Source organism: Balaenoptera ricei, chromosome 17 (genome assembly GCF_028023285.1).
Source record: "Balaenoptera ricei isolate mBalRic1 chromosome 17, mBalRic1.hap2, whole genome shotgun sequence".
In the NCBI taxonomy this organism is placed as follows: domain Eukaryota; kingdom Metazoa; phylum Chordata; class Mammalia; order Artiodactyla; family Balaenopteridae; genus Balaenoptera; species Balaenoptera ricei.
Genome location: NC_082655.1, coordinates 38,011,795 through 38,038,534, shown reverse-complemented (window position 1 = coordinate 38,038,534; position 26,740 = coordinate 38,011,795). Strand labels below are relative to the sequence as shown.

General features: G+C 35.8%; 1 protein-coding gene across 1 annotated transcript in view; it reads right to left on the bottom strand.

The window, feature by feature from the left end:
- The window catches only part of STK3 (serine/threonine kinase 3), a 315,279-nt gene that overhangs the window by 228,354 nt on the left and 60,185 nt on the right, over window positions 1–26,740 (bottom strand). The window contains exon 4 of the mRNA XM_059901561.1: window positions 22,430–22,544. Coding sequence (XP_059757544.1) covers window positions 22,430–22,544 — 115 coding nt within the window. The remainder of the gene's footprint in view (window positions 1–22,429; window positions 22,545–26,740) is intronic.

Sequence of the window (26,740 nt, the reverse complement as noted above, 5' to 3'; positions counted from 1 at the left end):
TTCTTTAAAATTATCAATGTCATTCCTAACATGTAACATATCTCAAGAAACAACATGACCCTAAGAAATCACTATTCCCTATATCATCTAACACTGAGGTGGCAATATCGCAGCTATCTGTCCTGAAAAAGTAAATTCAGACACCCTTCCCTGTGGTGCCTTCAATTATTGATGAAAATGGAAACCAACAGTGTTAACATAAAAGAGAGGAAATGAGAAAGGGTGGATTGCCAAGAGTCTCCTGCATGAAGTGTTCACACCAATACCACTCCTCCTCCTTCCAGCCAGGTCATTCCTAATCCACCCAGGTCCCAGATTTCTGGCCCTAATAATGAGAACTCAAAAATGGAAATGTCAGAGAAAGACTAGGAAAATGGGAACACGAACAAAGGCTGTCAGGGGAAAGAAAAGGGAGGAGGGAGGAGAAAAGAAGGCCAAGGAGGAGAGAGGAGGGAAAAAAGATTCTTAGTAGTGGTAGCAGTAGAGGCAGTGCTATCTGTACCAGGCATTGTGCTAAGAGTTTTGCACGCATTATCTCATTTATCCTTATAACAACTCTATAAGGTAAATACTATTATTATCACTATTTGACAAATGAAGTTATTACAGAGGTTCAGTAACTTCCTTCTGGTCACACACAAGTAAGATGGAACCAAGATGTGAGTCCTCTCTGATCATAATCTATGTTTTTAACCACCACGCCTCTCTTGACAAACCTTATTCAAGTGTAACCTGTGAAAGTCCCTATTTTTATCAAAAACATCCTCTTAGTTTTTAAATACATCCAAGTAATATCAATAGCTCAGGATAATAAAACCTACTTCACACTATAAGCATAACCACTATAAGCATAATCCAAAGAAATAAATTGAGAGAAGGGAAAGAATCTCAATTTATACAGAGATAGAGGACATTGCTCTATATGAGAGAGAGAAAGGAAAAAAAAAAAGAAAGTCAGAAAGAATTCAAATGCCTCACACACAGTGGGGTAACAGGAAGATACAGTAAAAATTGAAAATATAAAAATATAAAGACTATGTAAAATGTGAAAATAACTACTGGAAGAAGCTTGCTTCCACGGCCACCAATCCCGCAGTGGTTCATGCCAAGAAATAACTTGGGTGAACAACTGGATATTCACATGTAAAAAAAACTGAAGTTGGACTCCTACCTCACAGCATATACAGAAATTTACTCAAAATGGATCAACAACCTAAATATGAGTTAAAACCACAAAAGTCTTAGAAGAAAACATAAGGGTAAAACTCCAAGACCTCGGGTTGGGCAATGTATCATTAGATACAGCATCAAAAGCAAAAGCAACAAGAGAAAAATACAGATAAAACTGAACTTTATCAAAATTAAAAACTTTTGTGCATTAAAGGCCATTATGAAGAAAGTGAAAAGACAACCCACAGAATGGGAGAAAGTATTTGCAAAGCATATATCTGATAAGAGTCTGGAATCCAGAATATATAAAGAACTCTTCTAACTTAACCAAGTAAAGACAAACAATCCCAATGGCAAAAGACTTGAATAGACATTTCTCCAAAGAAGATATACAAATGGTCACACATGAAAAGACAGATGTTCAACATCATCATCATTAGTCATTAGGGAATGCAAATCAAAGCCACAATGAGGTACCACTTTACACCCACTAGGATGGCTATAATAAAATTAAAAAAAAACAGAAAGTAACAAGTGCTGGCAAGAATGTGAAAAAATTGAAATTCTCATGTATTTCTGGTGCAACCATTGTGGAAAACAATATTTAAGTTCCTTGGAAAGTTTTTTTAAGAAAGTTAACCACAGAATTACCATATGACCCAGCAATCCCACTCCTAGGTAAATACTCAAACGAATTGAAAACTGGTACTCAAACAAACATGTACATGAATGTTCGTAGTACTATGCACAATGGCCAAAATGTTGAAACAACCCAAATATCTATCAACAGATGAATGGATAAACAAATTATGGTATACACATACAATGGAATGGAACATTATTCAGTCATGAAAAGGAATAAAGTATGGACATATGGATGGACCTCAAAAACATTAAGCTGGGCATAAAAGGGCACATATTGTATGATTCCATTTATATGAAATATTCAGAATAGGTAAATCCATAGAGAAAGAAAGCAAACTGGTACTTGCCAGGAGCTAGGGGAAGAGGGGGAATGGGGAGAAACTGCTTAATGAATAGGGGTTGATGAAAATATTTTGGAACTAGACAGAGGTAGTAATTACACAACATTGTGAATGCACTAATGCCAAGGAATTTTTCACTTTAAAATGGTAAATCTTATGTTATATGAATTTCACCTCAATTAAAAAAAAAAACAAACCCTTATCATGTTAAAATTTCTAAGCAAATTGCCAGGTGGTTTACCTTTGAATACAACACCAATATATATTCTCATAAAGTATTGTACAGATCATGCAAAGCTTCGCAGGTCATGGGTAAGGAGTCTGAATTATTTGAAAATTCTAATACTTCCAGGAACTGATTCTCTACCTCAGACCAGATGGTCTGACTTCATGGTCCACAGAGAGCAAGCGGTATGTTCTGAAGCTGCACTATCCAATACAGTAGCTCCCCAGCATTTGAAGCGTAGCTAACCCAAACTGAGATATGCTATAAATGTAAAATATACACCAAAGTTCAAGGCCTAGTACCAAAAGAGAATGTAAAGTATCTCATTAATAACTTACATACTGCTTACACTTTTACATGATATGTATATATTAATTATTTTATTTTAAATCTGTTAATGTTTAATATAAGCTATTGATATTAATAAAATATTATTAGATGTTATAACATTAATATTATATATTAATATATTTAATACATTATTAAAATTAACTTCACCTATTACTTTTTTTTTAAATGTGGATGCTAGAAAGTTTAGAAATACATATGTGGCTCATGTTATGTTTGTACTGAACAGCAGTGCACTAAGAAAAGGGTCCACAAGAGCAGAGATCTTTGGTTCACCAATGTATCCACAATGCTTGGAAACATGCCTGGCATACAGTTAGCACTCAATAAATAATTAATGAATGGGTACAGACTTGCAGTTACTAAAAGAAAAGAGATATTCACATCTGATGTTCCCAGTTATTTAATTAGTGGTTTGCAGCCACGGTGGGGGAGTGGATGCAGGAGTGCTGCTGAGGGCCATCACACCACACCACACCACTGCAGAGGTATGCAAGGTGGTGGTGCTGTCATATGGGCCTGGGTTCTCTCCCCTCTCCCTATTCCACATTCCTGGATAAAGATTAAAGAGCTCGGGGTGTTACAAAAGCAGTACCAGTCCAAAAAACTGTGTCGTGTTTAGTTACTTCAATGCTGACCTTTTCAGTTACCTAGACCTCAATTTTTATCCTCTTGGCATTCCACTATTTCCAACCAACAAGTCACTAATCCTTCATTAACTCCTTGATTTGTTGTCTCTGCTCCTGTACCCTATATTTCAGAGCTGCATTAGAGAAAGTTCAGAATTAAATTGACCTACTATACTTCAAGGTCTCAGGATCTACCTGATTTCAGTGCTGTAAAGCATTGAATGCTGTAAAGCATTTGCCACTGGACAAATCCACAGCAAGACTAAAGGAAGACTATATTAGGAAGACTATAAAGGAAGACTATATCAGTATATTACACTGATTCATGCACTGCCTGGCTTTGCTAGAAGGCTTCAAAAGTTCATTCCAACTCTGATTTTATAACATATTAACAAAAGATCTTCCTAGTCTTTTCTTAACAAAAGACTATAATAAATAATAAATTCACACTAATTTGGACATCCATTTTTATTCTTTCAACAAGTATCTACTTCACTGGCTCTCTCGTGTAAGTCCTGTTAAAGGTGCTGGGTTTACAGTGGTGAAGAAACTGACTGTCCTAGTTTGTACAAAGCTTACAAGAATACCTGAGGCCACAGCCTGTATTTAGCCCTGAATTATTAACGGTGGAGAGGACTGATCTGAAGCAAACGTGTAAAGTTTCTAAAGCCCCTCTCTCATTATGCTTTTCTCCCCCTACTTCAGGGGGTCATTTCATATCTTCCCCTAATCAAAAAAAATGATGCAATATCCAATCATTCATACCAGTACATGGATAAGTCTCAATTTAAAATTATTTGTGTACAGTATTATTTTAACAATCCACTTGAATATTAAGGCTCAAATGTGGTATCTGCACTTTAAGCCTTTTAACTTCAATTACAAAATGAACGGTTTCTATCCCTCAATATAATCATTTTAAACAATAATAAACAAGTAAACAACTATTTTCTAGAACACAGAAATATAATGTTGACTTAAATTTTTATATTACTTTACAGTTATAGAGTATTTTATGTGTATTTCACACAATTAAATAAACAGAAACACTTTATCGTCCCTTTCTATAGATGAGGAAACAAATTCAGAGAAATTGAGTGCTCTGTCAAACACAACTATTTAAGGGGCAAGCCCACGTGTCTTCTGACTCTATACTAGTGGGACAGTCTATACTCTATAGACTATCACATCACTGCCAGATGTCACAAACATGAATATATGAATTAGTCTCAATATAAGAAATTAGGGAGTTGCAAGGCTTGTTCCAAAGGTGATATTCAAAATACGTATTTGACAAAGAGTAAAAGCAATGTCTAATCAGAACAGTCACGAGCCATAAAGCCAAACAGTCAGAACAGCTACATTGGTTAACAACAGTAAGAATAGATACCAGCCAGAAACAAACAGTAAAACTGAATAGCAGCCCTGTGTATCAGACAGAAGGCCTACCTCACCTTAGCATTCAAATCTGAATTATTTTAAATGGTGTGCCAGCCAAACAAAACAAGTATACCTGTAAATGAACTCAGCAAGTAAGCAGACTCACCTAGCTTGAAAAGTAACCTTAACTGAAGACATCAGAGGTAGCTTTCTGAGTATTTTATTGAAAACAGACGCTTAATCCCGCCAAAAAGAACACATAGATGAATTATTTAAACATTTTAAAAACAGTTAAATAAAAGTAAACAAAAATCAAAGTAAGTATCAAATCAGTAGGCAAGAAGAGTTTCTAATCAAAAAAACCAAAGAATTATGAGAATTTATTAGCTTTGTCTGCATAAAAACTATAAGCTTAGAAAACAGAAAAATATTCACAGCAAGTACAGTAAGATACTTAGTATACAGAATTATTTAGAACATAAAGAGCTCACAAATCCTCTAGAAAAACAATAAATTGTCAATAAATAAATAGGCAAGGAAATGAATATGCAATTCACAAAACTTACAATAGGGCTAGTTAACATACAAGAAAAATATTAAACTGTACTAATTATCAAAGAAAAGCAAATTAAAATAATGAAGTATCAATTATAAAATTATCCCATACAGGTCACAATGTTGCTGAGAATAACATGTGTGGCATGTATAAGAGTATAAGCCATGTGTAACAGTGATATAAGAAACTATATTTTCCAAAAAGTCCTAGAAAACATTCATTCTCTGAAAAAACATTTATTAAGCACCTGCTCTATGTTGAATTTAAAACGTCTCTAACCTAACCTCATGGAGTTCCAACCTAGCATGAAACACAGACTTATAAACTACTATAAAAAGCACTTTCAAAGTGAAATGGAACCACAATGGAGAGCGATTAATTAGGGAAGGAAAGAGGAACTGGCATTAAAATTAGGCTTTGAATAAGAAAAGTTGTTCCCTGTCCAGAGAAAGGAAAGACCATCAGTAGAGTAACTAAAATAATTAACTGAAGAATAGAGATATGATAGTTATGAAGTGGCACTCAGATATCAAGTGAGGCCCATTTTCCTTCCTTCCACTAAGATGAGAAAAACAGTAAAAAGTGATGGGCCAAACAAACACATGAATGCATGCTCACCATCACTAATCATTAGAGAAATGCAAATCAAAACTACAATGAGGCATCACCTCACACCAGTCAGAATGGCCATCATCAAAATATCTACAAACAATAAATGCTGGAGAGGGTGTGGAGAAAAGGGAACCCTCTTGCACTGTTGGTGGGAATGTAAATTGATACAGCCACTATGGAGAACAGTATGGAGATTCCTTAAAAAACTAAAAATAGAACTACCATATGACCCAGCAATCCCACTACTGGGCATATACCCTGAGAAAACCATAATTCAAAAAGAGTCATGTACCACAGTGCTCATTGCAGCTCTATTTACAATAGCCACATGGAACCAACCTAAGTGTCCATCGACAGATGAATGGATAAAGATGTGGCACATATATACAATGGAATATTACTCAGCCAAAAAAAGAAACGAAACTGAGTTATTTGTAGTGAGGTGGATGCACCTAGAGTCTGTCATACAGAGTGAAGTAAGTCAGAAAGAGGAAAACAAATACCGTAGGCTAACACATATATATGGAAGCTAAAAAAAAAAAAAAATATATGGTTCTGAAGAACCTAGGGGCAGGACAGGAATAAAAACGCAGACAGAGGGAATGGACTTGAGGACATGGAGAGGGGAAGGGTAAGCTGGGACAAAGTGAGAGAGAGTGGCATGGACATATATACACTACCAAATGTAAAATAGATAGCTATTGGGAAGCAGCCCATAGCACAGGGAGATCAGCTCGGTGCTTTGTGACCACCTAGAGGGGTGGGATAGGGAGGGTGGGAGGAAGCCGCAAGAGGGAGGGGATATGGGGATATATGTATACGTATAGCTGATTCACTTTGTTATACAGCAGAAACTAACACAGCATTGTAAAGCAATTACACTCCAATAAAGATGTTAAAAAAAAAAAAGACTATAGGAACAAAAAGCAGATCAGTGGTGGCCAGAGATTAAGTGTGGAGAGAGGGGTGACTATAAACACACAGCAGGACTGGGTGTTGGGGGGTGTGGGGCTGTCTGTTCTATATCTTGATTTCAGTGGTATTCACAAGACTTTATACACTTGTCAAAAATCTTAGAACTGTACACCCCAAAATGTGAAGTTTTCTGTACATAAATTTAAAAAGAAAGTGCACTGAATCTTATTAAATTGGCTTCTATAAGAAATGGAGTTTGGAGAAAGAAAAAAAAAAGTGATGGGCCAAATTTCAGCCTTGTAAGTGTCAAAATGCAGGTAAATCTTAGCAAATTTGGAGCAAAAAATGCTTACTTGGTCTCTTTTAAATATCAATGGTAGCAAATGAACTTTGGAAAAGAACAATATCTATATCAACACTTAAACCACTCTACATGTATTTTGTGTCACTAATGGAGACTAGGAAAGGAAAGAGAGCAGGCCTTCCTAGATGTAGGCCTTGATCTAGATGCTTATTTCATATCCTTTGGACACATACGGACTATTTGGGGTGGAGGGGGAAGGGAGTTAGTTGACAGTCATTTCCTAAACAGAGTTTTGTTTTCAAACAATCTTTAAATGCTTTTAACAAATTTCATTTGCATACAAACACAACCAGTTACCAAATAGATTTCTTTTTGGCAACAGAGAGAAGTACTTCTTCCCATTACTATAAAAATTTTAAGTAGTATCTTTTTTATTTCTATAATTATGACTTTTCATCAGATAGATTTCAAAATCGTGAGTTTTATATTGAAAATACACAGAAAAGAAAAGAAAAACACAAAAGAGAGGATCTGCTTTATACAGAAAGAGGTAACATAAGATTTTAGTTCTAAGATGGAAAATGCTTAGATCCATTCTCAAACCACAGCTAACACTTCTTTTAGTAGTATCTGTCAAGAATCCTTTCCAATGAAAAACTTTATCAACAGAGTACTTCATTTGTGGATTTAATTAGGTTATCGTCAATACAATACAGATTTGATTTTATTTCTGTCACTATACAAATGGAGCAATGTCATTTTAAAATCATTTGAATCATATTTTAGAGTCTAGTTTAAAAAAAAAAAAGGAGGACGGGAGAGAGATACTACACCATGAATGAAATATTCAGTAATCAGAGATGGAAATAAGACTTTATAGCTGAGCTAATACATTAAAAGACGGAAGTCTACATCTGGTTTCAATACTGGTATGAATTCATTGGCAAATTTAAAAAGAATCCCATTGTACAAAAACAAAAAGATGGTTTTGATAGGCTTTAGTCCTCTGGTTACTTTTGTTTCCAGAGTCATATGATTAGTACAATAATATGATACATTTAATATGTCACTGTGTGTATGGTTTTGATAAAAATGCACCCACCAAGGAGTCTCAAGAGCACATGCACAAGCTGTTTTAAAATACACGGACTGCCTTCATGTTTTTACTTTAGTAAAAACAAATTCAAGGGAGGCTTTGTAAGTTCATACGAAATTAAGAATTTTAACTTTCTAAACATGAATCTTTGATAATCTTAGCTAAATCCTGCCTGTTTGACATAATTATTTATGCATATAAAATAATACATTAATTCTATATTTAGTACTTACTATCTATTAAGAAAACAAACCAAAAAATGAGACATAGTTCCCCTTTTCAAGTGCCATAGACAGACAGATAACTATAGAAACTTTATTACCAAATTGTAAGTTTTAACTTGCACAGTGACTTTTCATAAAGTTTTGAAAACCATTTGAGCAAAACTCACCAGTGTAATCCTTACATGGTCTTTTAAGGCCTGGATCAAATCTCACCTCTTTCAAGAAATCACCCTTTATTCCCCAAGTAAGGATTTATCTGTCCAGTGATGATAATGATAATATCAACAACTCACACTTACTGAGTTTTTACTATACCAGCCACATTACAGGTATCATTTCATTTAATATCCAAACACAACAACAGACGGTAGGCACCAACAAATTTACTGAGAGCCTGTTACACTGTCCTTGCCTTCGTGGTGCTTGTAATTTAGTGGGAAGGAAGGGAACAAGAACAAATAATTACAATATTAAAAAATGCCTGCTACAACAAGATTAGGTATAGGAGCACTCCAGGACAGCAGTTTCTAAGGTGATTATACATCAGAACCAGTACTCTTAAAATAAAATCCAAACCATATACTTTAACCCTCAAGGCCTTGAACGATACAGTTCTTGCAGCCTTGACAATCTCACCACACCACTCTCCCCATCCAAGGAAGTCTTCACAGAGGAGGTGACTTTTGAGCTGACTCTTGAAGAATGAACAAAGTTTGTCAGGAGACAAAAGAGGGAATGAAATACTAGGTATGGGTAAAGGGAATGGGCACAAAAATAAATGAAATCCAGTACCAGTTCTTTGTGTCTGACTGTAACATGTATAGGAAAACAGTGCAGAATGCAAAGGTAGGTTAGGGACAATTCTGCTTTATGTGCCTACACATTTTTAAATGGAAAGATGGTATGACTGTACCTCAACTTTTAAGAAGGAAACTGTGACAGTAGACTCTCAGCCAAAGACTAAAAGTAGGTAAGCTAGTGTGGAGAATGTAATAATAAAATCATTTACAGTAGTAGTAGTAGTAGTAGCAGTAGCAGCAACTGCAGTAGTAGCTAATAGGTATGTAAACTTGCTTAAAATCCCAATGGATTTTTTACTCAAAATTTCTAATTTTGAGATGAAGAGATGTCAAAGCATGCAGTTAAGCAGGAAGGCACTGAAAGCAAAATCCAAAATTCTTTCTTTCATAATTCAAACTGAAATTGCCTAAGCACTAAAAAATAACATAGGGCTTAGGTAGCACCCTCTCAACCAAAAAAAAAAGAAAAAAAAAGAATTGTCATTAAAAATGAACATGCCCTCTAACCCAGTAATTCCATTTTTCAGGTATCCAATGGCCATCACAACACAGGTATACCAATACATACCTACGAAAGTTTCCTGCAGCTTTGATTACAACAACAAAAATTGGTGAGTTGGAACTCATTTTATCCAAAGTACTGAAAATAATACATTCTGTTATATACACACAGACCTATTTGTACTGGTATGGGAAGATCTCTGAGATACATCAGAAGTTTAAAAAAAAAAAATAAAAGGCAAGGTATAGAATACCACATATGCAGTATAAATCCCTTGTTTAAAACAAAATATGTGCCGAAAGAAGCCACAAGAAACTGTTAACTGACATCTCCTCCAGGAAGTAAAACTAAGGGGTGAGTAAGGAGATGCTAAGTTCCTCTTCTGTACTATTTGGAATTTTTACAATGTGCTCATATTACTTTTTTTCCCCTTAATTTATATAATTAAAATGGGAGGAGTTTACACATTCTGGCTAAAAGTTTAAAGAATTATGCAATACTGTTTTAAAAGATCTCCATCTAAAACTGTTAAAATTAGAGATTTGCTACCTAAGGAGCTGAATTTCCATTTTCTGGAAAATTAACTTACATACATTTCTTGACTTCCTAAGATTAAATAATATTTCACTGTATAAGACAACAATCTTTTAATATGTTTTTCTAATACTAGAGAATATCCATTTCAACAAATATCATAAAATTCTTAAATCACTATTAAAAACTAAATACCATCTTTTTAAGTTTTTGCCTTAATAGTAATAAAATACAATTTACATTTGTATAGAACTTTATAGGTTACAAAATGCTCTGACACTCATCATTTTTGTTCCTCACAAGAAAACAATGAGGTAGATAAGGCAAGTAATATGATATTAGGTCCATTTTAGGATTAGGCATCTGAAGTTTAAAGGAGTTACACAATGTACCCAGGGTCACAGAGCTAACACATAACAACCCAGGAACTGATGTTTGGTTTTCTGATTCCACATCCAGGAGTCCTTCCACTAAACCACATCATTCCAAATAACCACTGTCACAGTGCACTAAGGGTCAGGCTTATGACAGGGAGGGAGGGCTCATCGTAGATCTGGCAGTGACGGGCAGTCTGCCAGGAGAGGAATGTACAATATAAAAATAAAGTGCACAAAGGTGGGCCTGACTTATGAAAGGGAAATAGAGCTGGGAGAAATGCCAAGAAATATAGCAACTAAGGTGAAGACTGGGCAGCTTACCAATAAGGGAAGCCAAGGAAATACTTTTGTAAGTTTAATTTACTTAGTTAAGGTAGAAGAGAAAGTCTATTGCAGGAACTATTTTGTAATGTGGAAAGATCATAAAGAAAAGTGTTTATAATCCAATCAAAAGATTTAGAAAAGATGTAATGGAGCGTGATGTGTATGATGTATTTAATCAGAGATTAAGATGGGGCACATGACTGTTATGAAAAATTCTAAGGGTCTAATCCTACAGTGCATGGTCATGTTAATGCTGTGGCTTGGAACTTTTAAGAGGCATGTGTGAAATACACTTAGAACTCAATCTCACTGTATGGGAGACACCAAATAAGGAGCGAGAATTACTTTCCACACAAAAGGACTCACTCTCCTAAGATTCTAGTATAGTACTGAACAGCAGTACCTGTTCAGGTTGAGAAAATCCTTGTAAGAGAAGGGGCCATGGACACCACAACTAAAAACAGGGTTAGGCCACCATGGTCTAAATGAAACCATGGATCTGTAATCCTGAAAAGCAGACTTTCCGGAATTCTTACAGCAAACGCTTACTGCTGACACAGAGGAGCAGGCTCCTTGGGATAGAGCCCTTACTGTATCTTACTGTGACAAAAGGGAGAAAAGGTTGAGGACCCCACAGTTTTAACTGCCACTGTCAACAGATACATCTTCTAGCACTTAACATTCATTTTGGGAGTTATTTTTGAGGGTTTTGTGTGCACGCACGTGCGCGTGTGTTTTATTCTTGATATATCTTGTTTTGATTTTAGGTTTGGTAAATACATAGAAATATCTGTTATTTTGGGCCATTCTAACACCCATTCACCCTTCTCCTGCTACCATACCCTCATTTCCCTTTAGGGAATCACTACTTCCCCATCCTCAGGCCATGAATTCTAGCAGTCAGCTCCATCCTAGCTCCAGGTTAGACACATGTCCTAGAGCGAATCCAGTTACCCCATCACATTCCAATGGCCACAGAGAAAGGTACATGACCCATTCAGAAGCAGTGAGGTACAACACTGCTGGGTTTCAACTAGAAAGGTATAATCCAGGTAGCTGCGAGCAGCCATCTTGTCACTATAAGGCAAGAGTCTGAGAGTCGAGTCAATACAGAAGTATCAGGACAAAGAGACAAATCCAAGTAATTCCTTTCACCTTGAATCAAACCATGCATGAAACTAGCTCTGCAAAGATTTTTTTGTTATGTGAGCAAATAAAGTCCCTTCTTGGCTCAAGCCAGTTTAGGATGAGTTTTCTGTAATTTATAACCAAGAGTTGAAACTGATGTAGTAAATTTCAAGTAGATACCAAAAAGCCGGGAGGTTCCTGGAAAAGAGGTTTGTATAAAGCACAAACCAGTGACCAACTCTAGAACTGCTAGAGGTTATTCCAAAAATTTAACAGCATGAGATCTCTGAAGCTGATTTCTATTTTCTGCCCCCAAACAAAAGGGTTACAATAATAAGGGGTGGGAAAAGTAGAATAAACATGTCTTTTAAAAGGAACATGAATGCTTTTTTAAAGTCTTATTTTTGCCTTCTTTTTCCTAGTACCACCTGCCCAGGCCAATAAATGTTTACTCCATTATATTAAAACTGCATTTAGATATCTAATTTTACAGAACTCCTCGAATGTTTCAGCATTCATTAGTTTTTATGACATACATGATACAATCAACACACAATGGTGACCAAAACCCCTTGCTAAAAATCAATGATTTAGAGAAACTTGAGGAGTTAAGTAGCAATTTCTGAAATACCTAAATCTCAAAAGTAATACTTAAGCTTACATACAAGGCTTTATCTGAACATCCATCAAGCTTCAGACTCCAACTGCTTTACAATCAAAATTTCTCCCCCTCTTACTCCTTCTTTCTTGGGAAAAACAATACATACATTTAATGGGGCCCTTAGGTATTCAACATGAGGAAAACACTGGAAAAAACAGCAGAGCAACTCAGTAACTCCCTTCCACCCCTCACCACTCTATCTCATCCCACCCAAAAACAGGAAGGTTGAGGATATAAAATAGCCAAGGTTTTAGACAATAAAAAATTTATGGGATTCTTCTAGAAAAACAAAAATCTGCTCAACACAAAGTACATACATTAGAAAACATAACTAGAATATTTTAGCCATTATTATATACAAAAGGGCAGAGAGGGGTTTTCTTTCATGAAATCTGGATTGCAGATGTCTGGCAAAAAAAAAAAAATTAATAATCTATCACAAAGTCCGACAACTAGTGATTCAAAATGAAAGCTTTCACTACTTACACCATATGTAAATATACATATACACAAGCTGCTTATAATCCCTTGATCTGAAGAGAAAGAGAAATGATACTCTACTGTGAAAATGGTCAGTGGGCAGACATTTTAAAATCCTTTCCCACATGAAAAGATTCCTGAAAAAGAGATCAGAAGACAACAGAAAAGCACTCAATATATATGGAATTATAAAGCCCGTATGAACTAGTATCTATTACACAAAGAGGGAACATGCAACAAGGTGATTAGGAAAGTCAAACATGAATTAGTCCAATAACACAGAGGCAAATATAAACCCTAAAAAGCACTTTATGGAATAGAAATCCACACATATCAAAAAGATGTCTATTATTAATGATGAAATAATATCAAACTTTGAAGCTCCAAATAAATCTTAAATCAGTAAGAAACTGGTATGCCTTCACTAAGGGAAAAAAAACCTGTCTGAAGTAGTACATAATTAACATCAAGGCAGAATATATATTTTTAAAATACAACAAATCAAACATTTACCAAAAAGACTATTATGTATAAGGCATTAATTCTAAGGGCACTAAAATAAAATATCCTAGTATATTCTGAATAGCCACTGCCCGATTCTATTAAAGAAACTCTCACTGCACCTAAAAATGTAAGCTCTATCTCACGGAGCTTACATACCTCCCTCATTAACAATGATAATTCGAGGTACCAATGGTGAATGCTAGGATTCTGTCCCTGGTTCCACAGTCCTCTGTATTATTCCACCCAAACACATTATCTGATAATGTACACAATGCAAAGACACTCCCATCTATGTAAGTGAGAAGATAGGACGATGATGACAATAACCATGCAAATACATATAGGACTTCTTTTGTACCAGATGCTGTTCCGAGCACTTTACATATGTACAAGCTTCAGAACAACTCAATGAAGTAGGGTAGTCTTCTTATCCCATTTAGCAAATGAAGAAAACGAGTCACAGAAAAGATAAGAAACTTGCCCAAGTTCTCACAACTAGTATGTAGCAGAGCCAGAATTCAAGACATTCTGGGCTCCAGACTCTATGCTTTTAACTTCTACAGTTCAATTCTAGCAGTCAGCTATAATTTCAACCCTTTCTTTCCCTCTAATCTACTTTACCACTCTATGATTCAGTTTCTCATCTGGAAAATGGGTCAATAATTGTTCTTACCTCACATAGTTGTTCAGCCCTTACACGAGGATTAAATGCAATAATCTATACAATGTGCCTGGCACATACCAGTACTATAGTAATAGCTATTACAATATCTACCAAACGTCTGTCACTGGAGTTGAGAATCACTGCTATAAAACTAACAATCGGTAAGAATTTACCAAGAATGGTCTCAATGTGTCCTTCACACTTCTAAAGTGATACCTAAATAAACCTGACTTTCCCAATTATTTCCATTATAAAATAACAAGTCCACCACAAGCCTTCAGGAAAATACATATACATAACTTAGGAACTGCTCTCTTCAGTCTGGAACTTCCTCTCCATTATTTTGTATTCCCTCAATGCCCCCTCCCCTGCTCCCACCCAATCACAGATATATATCAATATTTCATCCTGGGAAAAGCAGACAATAAAAATTCCTCGTATACAACAAACTGGACATTTATTGTGTTTTAAGACACAAACTTTAAGTTGGTATTTTAATGTCGTTTCAACCTGCACAGCTGGGTACCCTGAGAGGTTTCAACCAGAATGCTATTCTCAGAGTCTGCCTTCACCAAAGAGCTACAAAACTATGGAGACCCAAAGAACAGAAGCAATTCTCTAGTCCAGGGTCTAGTGCTCATCAACATTTAAGTTTGCTCCCAATTTTCTGTTGTGACAACACTCTGGGACATTTCTCACTAACCAATTGTGCTAGGGTTTCTTTAAGGTACAAATGGAAGAGGAGAATCATTGGATGGATCCCAGGGTACTTATACATTCAATTTTACAGTAGATTATCAAACTGTACTCCTCAAAGTAGCTGTACTAATTGAAACACCTAAGAGTATAAAAGTATGTATAAGGAGGTAGGTGGGACGGAGAAGAGGAGATATCATTGATTCAGGTTCAAAAACCAACCTGAATTTGTAGTTAATTTGTTTAATTCTCTGTCTTTCCTCCTTCTAAAATCCCACTAAACTGATAGAAAAAAAATTTTTAATAAATAAACTAATAAAAGAATCAGGGCTTCCCTGGTGGCGCAGTGGTTAAGAATCCGCCTGCCAACGCAGGGGACACGGGTTTGAGCCCTGGTCCGGAAAGATCCCACATGCCGAGGAGCAACTAAGCCCGTGCGCCACAACTACTGAGCCTGTGCTCTAGAGCCCGCAAGCCACAACTACTGAGCCCGTGTGCCACAACTACTGAAGCCCGCATGCCTAGAGACCGTGCTCTGCAACAAGAGAAGCCACCGCAATGAGAAGCCCGTGCACCGCAACAAGGAGTAGCCCCCGCACGTCGCAACTAGAGAAAGGCCACGCACAGCAACAAAGACCCAATGCAGCCAAAAATAAATGAAAATAAAAATAAATTAATTTTAAAAAAAAAAGAATCAGCACGGGAGAGTATAATAAATTTGGAAGTATTTCTATGAAGAATCACAGGCAAGAGCAGGCAAAGAAGAGGTGTGCAACACAAGAGAGTGATTACCAAGTAAACACCAAAGGGGCTCCAAGTTAGAATCATTGTGTAGGGAGGGCAGGAGCGAGAAGGGGAATGGAAAAGGTAGGTTAGCTTTTCCATGGAAGCTGAAAAGAAGGAAACAGAACAAGACTTGGCTCCTCATCCCTACTCTATACATACAGATTACATGCATTCTGGCATTTATCCCCAGGCCCCAAAAAAGGCAGGGGAGGGGAATGGCTAACAAACTGAACAAACCACCTCTTTGGGCACTTCCCCCTAAAGCCAGCTCCCAGCCAGTTCATCCTAACATTATACCTGCCAGGCAAAAAGCATCATCCCAATGCTTCTGATGAGAGCTAGTCAGCCTTTCTGGTGGTCAGCCTGCCATGGGCAACACCAGGATCAAGCAACTGAAACAATAACCCCAGTGGAAATAAAGATGATTCAGAAAACAGAAAATAATTTTTTCAAAACTTATTTTTCTTAGAGTGATTAGAAAAGATTTTGCAGCCATGCCTCAAGCATCAAGATGTCATGAAAAAGGAATAATCAAAAACATAAGAGTTCTTGTAAATTAAAATATAACTGCTGAAATAAAAAGTTCAGTTTAGAAGAGTCAGAAAATAAAGTCGAAAAAAACCTACCCCCTACCCCACCCCCAAAAAGGAGACAGAAAATCTAGGAGGGAAAAAAAGAATAAAATTCAGGAGATTTCGCCATCCAATGAATACAACAGAGGGGGAAACTATCGAAGAAATTTTTCCAAAGCTGAAGAAAGACACAAGTGTTTATTTGAAAGGAACTACTGAGTGCTGAGCATAACTAATAAAAAGGACTCACACTCAGGCACATCCTTGTGAAATGTCTTGTTCCTTATGCAACATCAGAAACATGAGAATACAGAAAAAAGTCTCAGAAGTTCTGGGGCAGGGGGCACCTACAAATAACTAAGACTCTGACAGGCATTAGCTATGTATAACATTAGCAACACTGGCTGCTAGAAGATAATGGAGGGAAGCGACCACAGCTCTGAGAGAAACTTACTTTCAATGTAAAATTCTACATAGGCTACTATCAACCAAGTATGAAAACAAAATAAAGGCATTTTCAGATATGCAAGGATTCAAATAGTTGACCTCTTAACTCTTACACCTTGAAGAAGATAGTTTAGGAAAAATATGAAACAAGAGTGAAAAACCAAGGAAATAGGAAATATACAAGAAAATGGTGGCACTAACCCAGGAGTCCAGTGAAAAGAAATTCCAAGGATGCAGCTCTACAGCAGACCTAAAAAGCAATGAGTCCACATTAGAACAAGAAATCAGGAAGCTCCAAAGAATGTCTTCTAAAGAAGAATCACATAAATTCCAGGAAATAGATAAAATGAGTAAGAAGCTAGAAGACATTAGTGAAATGATAAAGATGGCATATGCTGCTTCTTTCAACATGAAAAAAAAAAAGGAAAAACTCCAGGAAAAACAAAAAATTATGGTGCTAAGATCATGATCCTAACATAGACCCATCAAACTAATATATGACAATGATTTTGAGCAATTAAGTGTGAGAAAAGTAAATCCATTTAAACCAGATACTGGGAACATTTTCCTTCAGGTGATCTAGGAGTATGACACTGGACTTTTAAAGATGGAAATATAATTTTAGCATATCATTGTTTTCTCTCCCAAGATGTCCTTTGCCCTCTCTTCTCTGAGTCATTCATTCATTCATTCATTCATGCATACAACAAATATTTACCCAGCATCCTGCATGTCAGGCACTGACGGAGGAGCAGAGATAGAACAGTGAACAAAGAAGACAAAACCCTGCTCTTGTGGAGCCTGATTCTAATGACAGATGACTCCTCCTCTTCCACGATCATGCTAAAGGGTTCTCTCTCCTATGAAGTTTTCACTGAACTTCCATGTTAGGCTAACTGCTTCTCCTTTACTGCCCCTAAAGACCTCTAACTCTTTATAGACTCAAATTTAGCTTTTTATGTATGTATTACCTCAACTAGTCTGCAAACAATGCAACAACAGCAACATTTATTAGAGTTATTTGTACCTCAAATGCAGAGCACCAGGCCTAGATCAATAAATGTGTTTTGAACCTTTCCGTTCAACCAAAATGTAAATAAAACTGCCAAGTAAAATGTAAAGCACTGTACAAATGTTACTTATTATTTAACAGATGAGGAAGCTGAAGTCACCAGATTATAAAACTAGTTTGTGGAAGAGCCAAAACTAAAATCCACAGTGCTAGGCTGAATTAAAATAAGTGGTCAAATCAAAAAATGGGCCAAAGTGGGAGAGACAAACCTTAGGCGTTTTCTTAGAACATTTCCAAATACACAATAAACGTCTAAGACATGGATTCTATTTCTTCCATATGTCAAGGCACAGCTTAAGAATTATGTAAAGATCATTTTGAAAGCCTCTAATCAAAAATATAATCTATCTTTAAAAAGCTTCAATTTCACAGAGTTATCTATTTTTACTTTGCAGTATATACTTGAAATGCATAAGTGTTTAGAAGTTAAATGGCATTTAACATAAAATATATTGGTTTTTAAAATATGTCCTCACAAGGAAACCTTCAGGCACACTTTTTATGGCCTTTCTTTGGTATATGATCGTATCTGTTCAATAACCCACAACATTAATACTAAATAGTAGTAGCCATGCAAATTACAATTTATCTACAAAACTATAACACTGAATAGATGAGTAAGATTGTTTATATTCACAGAATAAGCAGCCAAGGAATTGATCCTGTTTCAGTTCAACAAACATTCATCAAAGGTTGCTAGATGCCAGTAGCTATTCCAGGCACTTGTAATATTTCCAAGATGAATATATAAAAATTTCTGCCCTTGAGTGGCTTATAGTAGGGGAAAGCAACTGCAATTACTCTTCTCCTAAAGACTAAAAGCTAACTAATAATTAAATGTGATGTCCAAGTACAGGATACCACAGTAAGGTTATCTACACATAGGTTTCACCAAGCTCAAAAGATGGTTTTAAATACTGTAAAAAAAAAAAAAAAAAGTCAGTTACTGAAGATACATGATACCAGGACATGAGCTGTGTTTGTGGGTTTGATCACAGAAATCAGGAATTTAACTCACATACACTTACTTATAGATCCTTCAATACTTATAAACTGAAAGAGTCAATGAATACTAACCAAACAGTAATTTTTACTCTAATTGCAACCAGAAGACTCAGAGAAACTTTTATCACACACCAGAATATAGGAGGGTTTCACCTTCATCCTACCCCTAGTACTACTACCATTAATTACCACAATTACCATTCATTATCAGCTCAACTGCCAACAATCCAATCCCAACCCTTTGCTACTCAGGCTCAGTTCCAATCACTGGGAGTTCTAGTTAACCCCCAAACTTAATTCTATGCCTTTATCTTTTCCTAGGTGTTTCCCAAAGAAAAAGTATAGGTCAGGGCATAAAACCACTGAAAGAGATATTTTGAAATTCCTTCTTTAATATCTATGCTGACAATCAGATAACTGGCTTCTTGACTTTTAAAATGAAATGTGAAGTACTCATAAAACTATTAGCAAACTGTCAAGCAAACCTGCAAACTGGTAAGAAAAAGACCACCACCACCGACAACAACAAAAGGCAAAGGATAAGCACAAAAAGGAAATAAAAGAGCCAGTACACATATGACAAGATGCTCAGTCTACCTAGCAGTCAAAATATGTAAGATAATAATAATAACAGTAAAAATTATAATAATAATGGCAGCTAGAATTTATTGTGCTCTTTATGTAAGAGTGAATATGCAATAAAGACTTACCTAATTCATTAATCAACCAATTACCAAATAGATAAGAAACTACCTGGGAAAACAGGGAAAGTTTCAAAGAGGAGGTGATATTTGATCTGGTCCTTCATGGATACAAATTCACTAGGCAAAGACTGGGGGGTAGGGGAAACACTCAAAGGTGGGGGAGCAGTTGAGGCAAAAGCATATACCAAAACACCAAAATACAAATCTTAGTCAGATTTTTCTTCCCTGTGCCTTTAATTTTCAAAGAAACACATGATCAAAAAACAGATAGCAATCGAACTGAAAGTCCAGAATAGTTCATCCATGAGATTTCTTTCAAAGACAAGAATAATTCTACAAAAAGTGTGTTGTTACTTAGGTGGTTTTCCAAGAGTCATTCCTCTTAAAACAAATCAAAAATCTAAAAGAAACTGCCAACTTAGAATTCTTTATCCAGCAAATGAATCGTTCAAAAATGAAGTGAGATAACATTTTCATACAAAAAAAAAAAAGAGAGAGATCTTAACACCATCATACCCTTATATAAGGAAACACTAAAGAACACTGTTCAGGCAACTGAGAAATGCAGAAAAGAGTAAAAAGCAATAAAAAGTATAAATATAAACACTGACAATATAAAATAATAATAAGAATGCCTTGTGCTGTTTAAAATGTATATAGAATTTTAAAAAATAAATAAAAATAAAATGTATATAGAATTAAAAGAAACAACAAAGCATGTAACAAAAAACAAAAGAGCATATAAAGCCAAAAAAAAAAAAGTTCCCATACTCTTAGAAAAAGATTGATTGTTCGTGACCATGAAAACAATTAACTACTGGAGTGAGTGTTAATAGATAAGGACAACTGTTTCACTGGTCACATCTTTGAAAGCTAGCCAATCAGTAACAGCCATGCCTCTGAAATTCAAACAATCAAGATTATCACTCCATTGAACATTCCTATAAAATGATCAAATATTTACAATCTCCAGGTGTTTTAAAAAAAAAAAGAGGATGATACATATCCCCGTATACTGCCAACCTTCATAACAATGGTACTCTTTTTAAATAATACATAAATGAAGGAAAAGTAGCATAAGTAGCATAGAATATTCTTGAGATTTAACAGGAGCTGTTATCAAGGCAACACCCAGAGATAATATACCCACAACTCCTGAGCCATCTCGTGCAGCTCTGGGTTCTTCTTGTATCTGGGAATCAGACCCTTCCATGCCTCCCCAAGCCCAAGGGAAACCGTCTGTGAGAATAACAATTAGACTATTCCAAATGTATGATCCCCAAACATGTTAGGTGGATTCTGTCTTCTAAAAAAGAATGCAAATGGGATAAAATCTTTCCTTTGATAACTGGTGAAGGAGATTCCTGAGGATAATGATCCCATCCATATCTAGCTTTTAGAACTGCAGTATACCTTCACGGTTTGTATTTATTAGCAACAAGAAATAAAGTACTTGGATCATATTCTTCCTCTGTACTCAAAATGGTAACATTAGCATTTAAATAAAGAAAACAGATTTTCCATTTCACTCAGTTTTACTTCATGTTCCTACTTGGTAATTTTAAATACCAAATACACTGAGTTCAGCCCTGGAACGGTTTTAAAACACTTCTCTAACTGGAGTATAATTATCTTCAATTAAAGCATTGTTCTGCCACTCAGGAGTCATCTGATTTACATAAATGTTAGTTAAGCACCATACAAATTCTAAAGTATATAATTGGAATGTCACAAATCACTTAATCTATTTTGTCAAAGCAGGGATTATTTTAAGTTCTATCTCACTTCCTTTAAAAGAAATCCTATTTACTTTATTTTCTCTAACAGAAAAAAAAAAATTGGTAGGATAAACTTACAACGTGCTTCCCCAATCAAACTTTGAAATGATTCTGGTTAACCACGAATTGACTCAAGTAGTTAAGTATTTTTCTGAATGTATTTTACTGAAACATGTCTGACTACATGTAATAAAGACATATAGTAATTGGGATACTGTCTCATGGAATTACAGATTATTTCTCTGATTTATTATTCTTAGTCATTCACAGATTTTAAAAAGGTCACTTTGTCCTCATAAATTATGAAAGGAAACTAGGTGCATTGCTAGCCTAAACAATTTTATAAACAGCTCTTTTATTGCGAGTTAAAACATAGCCATAAAAAGTTATTATTAAAAAACAAATTTCACAAAGCTGAATTTACCAGGAAAAAAAAAATTTATAATCTAGCTCTATTACTTTCAAACACCCTGACAATATTTGGGAAAATAAGACAAAAATTGTTTTTCAGTTATTGTTAAGATTCAGAAACATAAAACTTCAACTGTTTACCAATCATAGGTTATAATGCAAAAAACAAGATAAATACCGTGAATATTATGAACTTTAAATAAAATTCTAGCCATAACTTACTGAACTCATGTTAATAAAGAACATGCACACTGATTCCAAATGAAGAAGAGGAGTGCCATGGTAGTTTCTTGGTGACCAACCAAAAATTATCCTAATAAATAAATTAAACCATCATATGACTCCTGTATTTGCCATATGACAAACGGCAAATTTGTGACTTTGACTGATTCTCACACCTCATACTAGATCCCTTTACACTTCAAAACCTTTTCTTTTCTCACACTAATATTTTTCTTGTAACAAAACACTACCTAGTCAGATTCTAAACTATGAATCTTTACAAATGAGATTAGCAAAACAATTTAAAAATACTTACTGTCTTGTTTCGTAATCTAATTATGTCTGAGACAGAGCCAGCTCCACAGTACTCCATAACAATCCAGAGGTCTGTGTTCTTAAAGTAACTGCCATAGTACTTTACAACATATGGGCTAAAGAAAAATATATAGACAATTAAACTCAGTTAATTCCCAAATAAAATTATTTCTTAATCCCAATTCAAAATATTTTCAACATTTCATAATGTTCCAATAAGTAAACTTAATGAGTAAACTATTATTGTACATGGAATTGTATCTATGTAGGGTTCACCAACTGTGTATAATTAGGCTTTAATTCATGGATGAAATTTTAACAGGATTACAAACCAGAGGAGGTCCAAATGTTTTGAGTGATTCCCAAGAAAATAAAGCTTTGTTTTGGCAAAGGACATACTCTTTAACATAAGGAACAAATGAAAATATTTTCCTTTAACTAAAGCATTTTAAATATAAATCTTCTAGGGACTTCCCTGGAGGCGCAGTGGTTAAGAATCCCCCTGCCAATGCAGGGGACATTGGTTCGAGCCCTGGTCTGGGAAGATCCCACATGCCGCAGAGCAACTAAACCCATGCGCCACAACTACTGAGCCTGCGCTCTACAGCCTGCAAGCCACAACAACTGAGCCTACGTACCACAACTACTGAAGCCCACACGCCTAGAGCCTGTGCTCTGCAACAAGAGAAGCCACTGCAATGAGAAGCCCGTGCACTGCAACGAAGAGCAGCCCCCGCTCGCTACAACTAGAGAAAAGCCCGCACGCATCAACGAAGACCCAACGCAGCCAAAAAATAAATAAATAAATAAACTTATAAAAAATATATATATATATAAATCTTCTAAAGGATTTTGCATTCAGTCAAATATTAACACTCAACTTTACATTTCAATACTTTATATTTCAATGAGGCCAAAACAATTTTTTTTTTAATTATCTTGTATTTTGGCCTTTAAAATCCTGGAGAAAAATAATTATAATTTTTTTTGCTTTAAATTCAGGTAATTATAATTATTGACAATTTAAAATATTTCTGAGCTGAGGTTTCATGTGTTTCAGAGCAGAATAAACTATGTTGATAGCCGAGTTGTTTTTAGGAAAACTTAGAATGGGGCAAATGACCGTAACAATTGATATTTATTCAGGGTATGCTATATACAGTGATGTGTAAAATATCTTGCTCAACTCAAAACAGAATATCCACATTCACAGAATACATAAAAAGATGAAAAATACAAGGAAGCATAAAGTAGTACACAGCTTAAATACTACAAGAGCTCATAGGTAGAAGTGACCATGGCAGAGTCAACCTAGAGAACTTCGCAGAATTGGTGGAATTTGAATTATGGAAAAAAGGTTAAAACTTCAAGATATGGGTGTAGAAGAGAGATAAGAAGATTTGGAAAAGAGAAAGACCATGAGCAAAGGCAAGGGAAAAACCAAGAATGGCATGTTTAGGGAACAACTTGTTCAATAGATATTTCTATCTAGAAGTAGCTATCATGAAAAGTGGCATCAGTGTAAGATAAATAAGACATAGGAATCAAAAAAGCAAAAAAGAACAATGAAAAATGGAAAGTACTATAAAAGACCACATAAAGAGACTACCAAAAGAAGAGATTAAGAGAAGACGGTTGGGGAAAGACTTCTCAGTAAAGCCTTTGCAATATTAACTAAGTCTTGAAGCCAAGGGTAGAGCAGATTGGTTAGAGCTTAAGGGCTTAAACTAAAACAGGTAGCTACAGGGCTAGAATTCAGTCCTGTTTTATCCCTACTGCTCCTCTTGCACAGACTTGCTTCGGTCTCCTTGTCATAGTTTTCTCACCCATTCTAATCTATGCTCCATATAGCTGACAAGTAACTTTCCTTTAAAACAAAAGTAAAGTAGGCTAATCATATTGCTCTCCTGATTAAAAAAAAGAAAAAAAGCTCCAATGGCTCTCCATTACCAAAGGAAAAAAAGACAGAACTGCTTCATATCACATACATGACCTTTCAAAGTCTACCTTTCTACCCATATCTCTCGTTACTCCCCATCTCACACCTTAAATCTGCAGACAACACTCAACTTTGCTAGGTGTTGGGAATGGAAAGTATTATTAAGAGTTCATAAATATTCACTAAACCATTTAAAAGTGTTTGTTTACAAATGAATCTAATCTATAGAGCCAAAACTTCAACTTACAGGGAAACATAAAAAAGCTTTCTTTACATACACTTCTTTGGGTTATGAGTGCCTGTGTAGAAACCTTTATAGGAAGTACTGCTCTTACACCTGGCTGTGCATCAGAATCACCTGTGGCCCAGACCCCACACCTTGGAGTTTCTAATTCAGCAGATGTTTTAAAACCTTTATAGGTGACTTTGATATACACCCACAGCTAAGATTCACTCCAGAAGATAGATGACATATCCTTCAGAAAACTTCTTTAAATATTAATTTTCTTATTCAAAATTTTCAAAGGTGTTAAATTAGCAATGAGTTGAAGGTTATGTTCACTGAAAAGCACAAAGAAAACATGTATTTTATCTTGCAATCTACACTAAATAATCAGCAATTCTAAGGGTAGGACTGACAGCTCCTATGAAAATTAGAGATTCTAATCTGGGCAGCTACATAAAAGGGCAGCTCTAGCCCTCTTTAGGGGGTGAGTCAAGGCAACACCTTTGGGGAAAGGTAAAATTCTCTTCAAAAAATATTTTGTGGCCCATTCTAATACACAATCAAGTAAACGGATCAAAGACCAACAATTCTATATCATTAAAAATGGCCTCGGGCTTCCCTGGTGGCGCAGTGGTTGAGAATCTGCCTGCTAATGCAGGGGACACGGGTTCGAGCCCTGGTCTGGGAAGATCCCACATGCCGCGGAGCAACTAGGCCCGTGAGCCACAACTACTGAGCCTGCGCATCTGGAGCCTGTGCTCTGCAACAAGAGAGGCCACGATAGTGAGAGGCCCGCGCACCGCGATGAAGAGTGGCCCCCGCTTGCCGCAACTAGAGAAAGCCCTCGCACAGAAACGAAGACCCAACATAGCAATCAATCAATCAATAAATAAATCTTTAAAAAAAAAAAAAATGGCCTCAATAATTTTAACCTAGAAAAATATTTAAGCAGATAGACCTAAACAGCCATGTTAAGGACACACACCCGAATACAGTTTCTATCAATCACTCAACATTCATTCACTGACCCTCTACTCAAGCCAAGCATTAGACCAGACAAACCAGACAGACACAATTCTGACTCTCCTCTAGCACATACCAGCAAGAGATACACAGGTATTAGAGAAGTAAATCCACAAGTAAATATAATTACTAACTGTGGTAAGAAAAGAAGGAGAAGTGCTATGAGATAAACTGGCTGAGACTTTATTTTGCATTCATCATTTCTGCAAATAAAACTGTTCCTAGTTCATATGGAAGAATGGAATAGCACACATATTCTATGGTAGCCCCTGACTTGGGAAGCACTGGCGTATATGAAAAAACTTTGAAAGTAGACATGGGTGAGCTTTAACAACAAAATATCCCCCCTCCATTGGTGGCTGTGGATTACAAATTACATTTGGAAAAGAAAGAAATGCTTAAACCCCAAAGTTTATACGTAATAATGGCCTACTACTGGTCATCCTCTGGTATCTTCTGCATCAATACTTTAAAGCACTTATAACATCTTATAATTGCTTTGTCATTGACTTTTCTCTGCCTCCCCTAGAAGAAAAGAAGCTCCATGAGGATAGGTGCCAATCTGCCTTGCTCTCCATTTTATCCTCAGTACCTCCCTCCTTGTATGCACAAACAACAGGAATGAATAAGTAAACAAATTAACAGTCACAGAAAAATTAACAGAAGGGACCTAATTCAGGCCTCCCCAAAGAAATAACATTTAAGCTAGAGTCAAAGGTCGGCTAGAAGTTAACCAGTTATAAAGAGCATTCAGGTACCAAGAACTGTCTGTACAAAGGCCCTGAGGAGAGAAAGAGCAAATCATTTTCAAGGGATCAGTATGCCTAGAATAAAGTGAGTGAAAAATTAGTAGAATGCAATGTAGTTGCAGATGGAGGCAGGAGCTGATAACGAAGGGCCTCAAAAACAAGATAAGGATATTGGGCTTCAACAGATATTCAAGAGAAGAATTTTAAGCAGAGGAATGACATGATGTAATTTATACTTTTAGGATTCCTCTGGCTACTGCTTCAAAGCTGGATTGTAGGAAAGCAAATATGGACACGGGTAGACCAGTTAGAAGGTTCTGTTGGTCTGTGCATGCAAGAGATTGTATTAAGTGTATCTTTTTATTTTCTGTATTT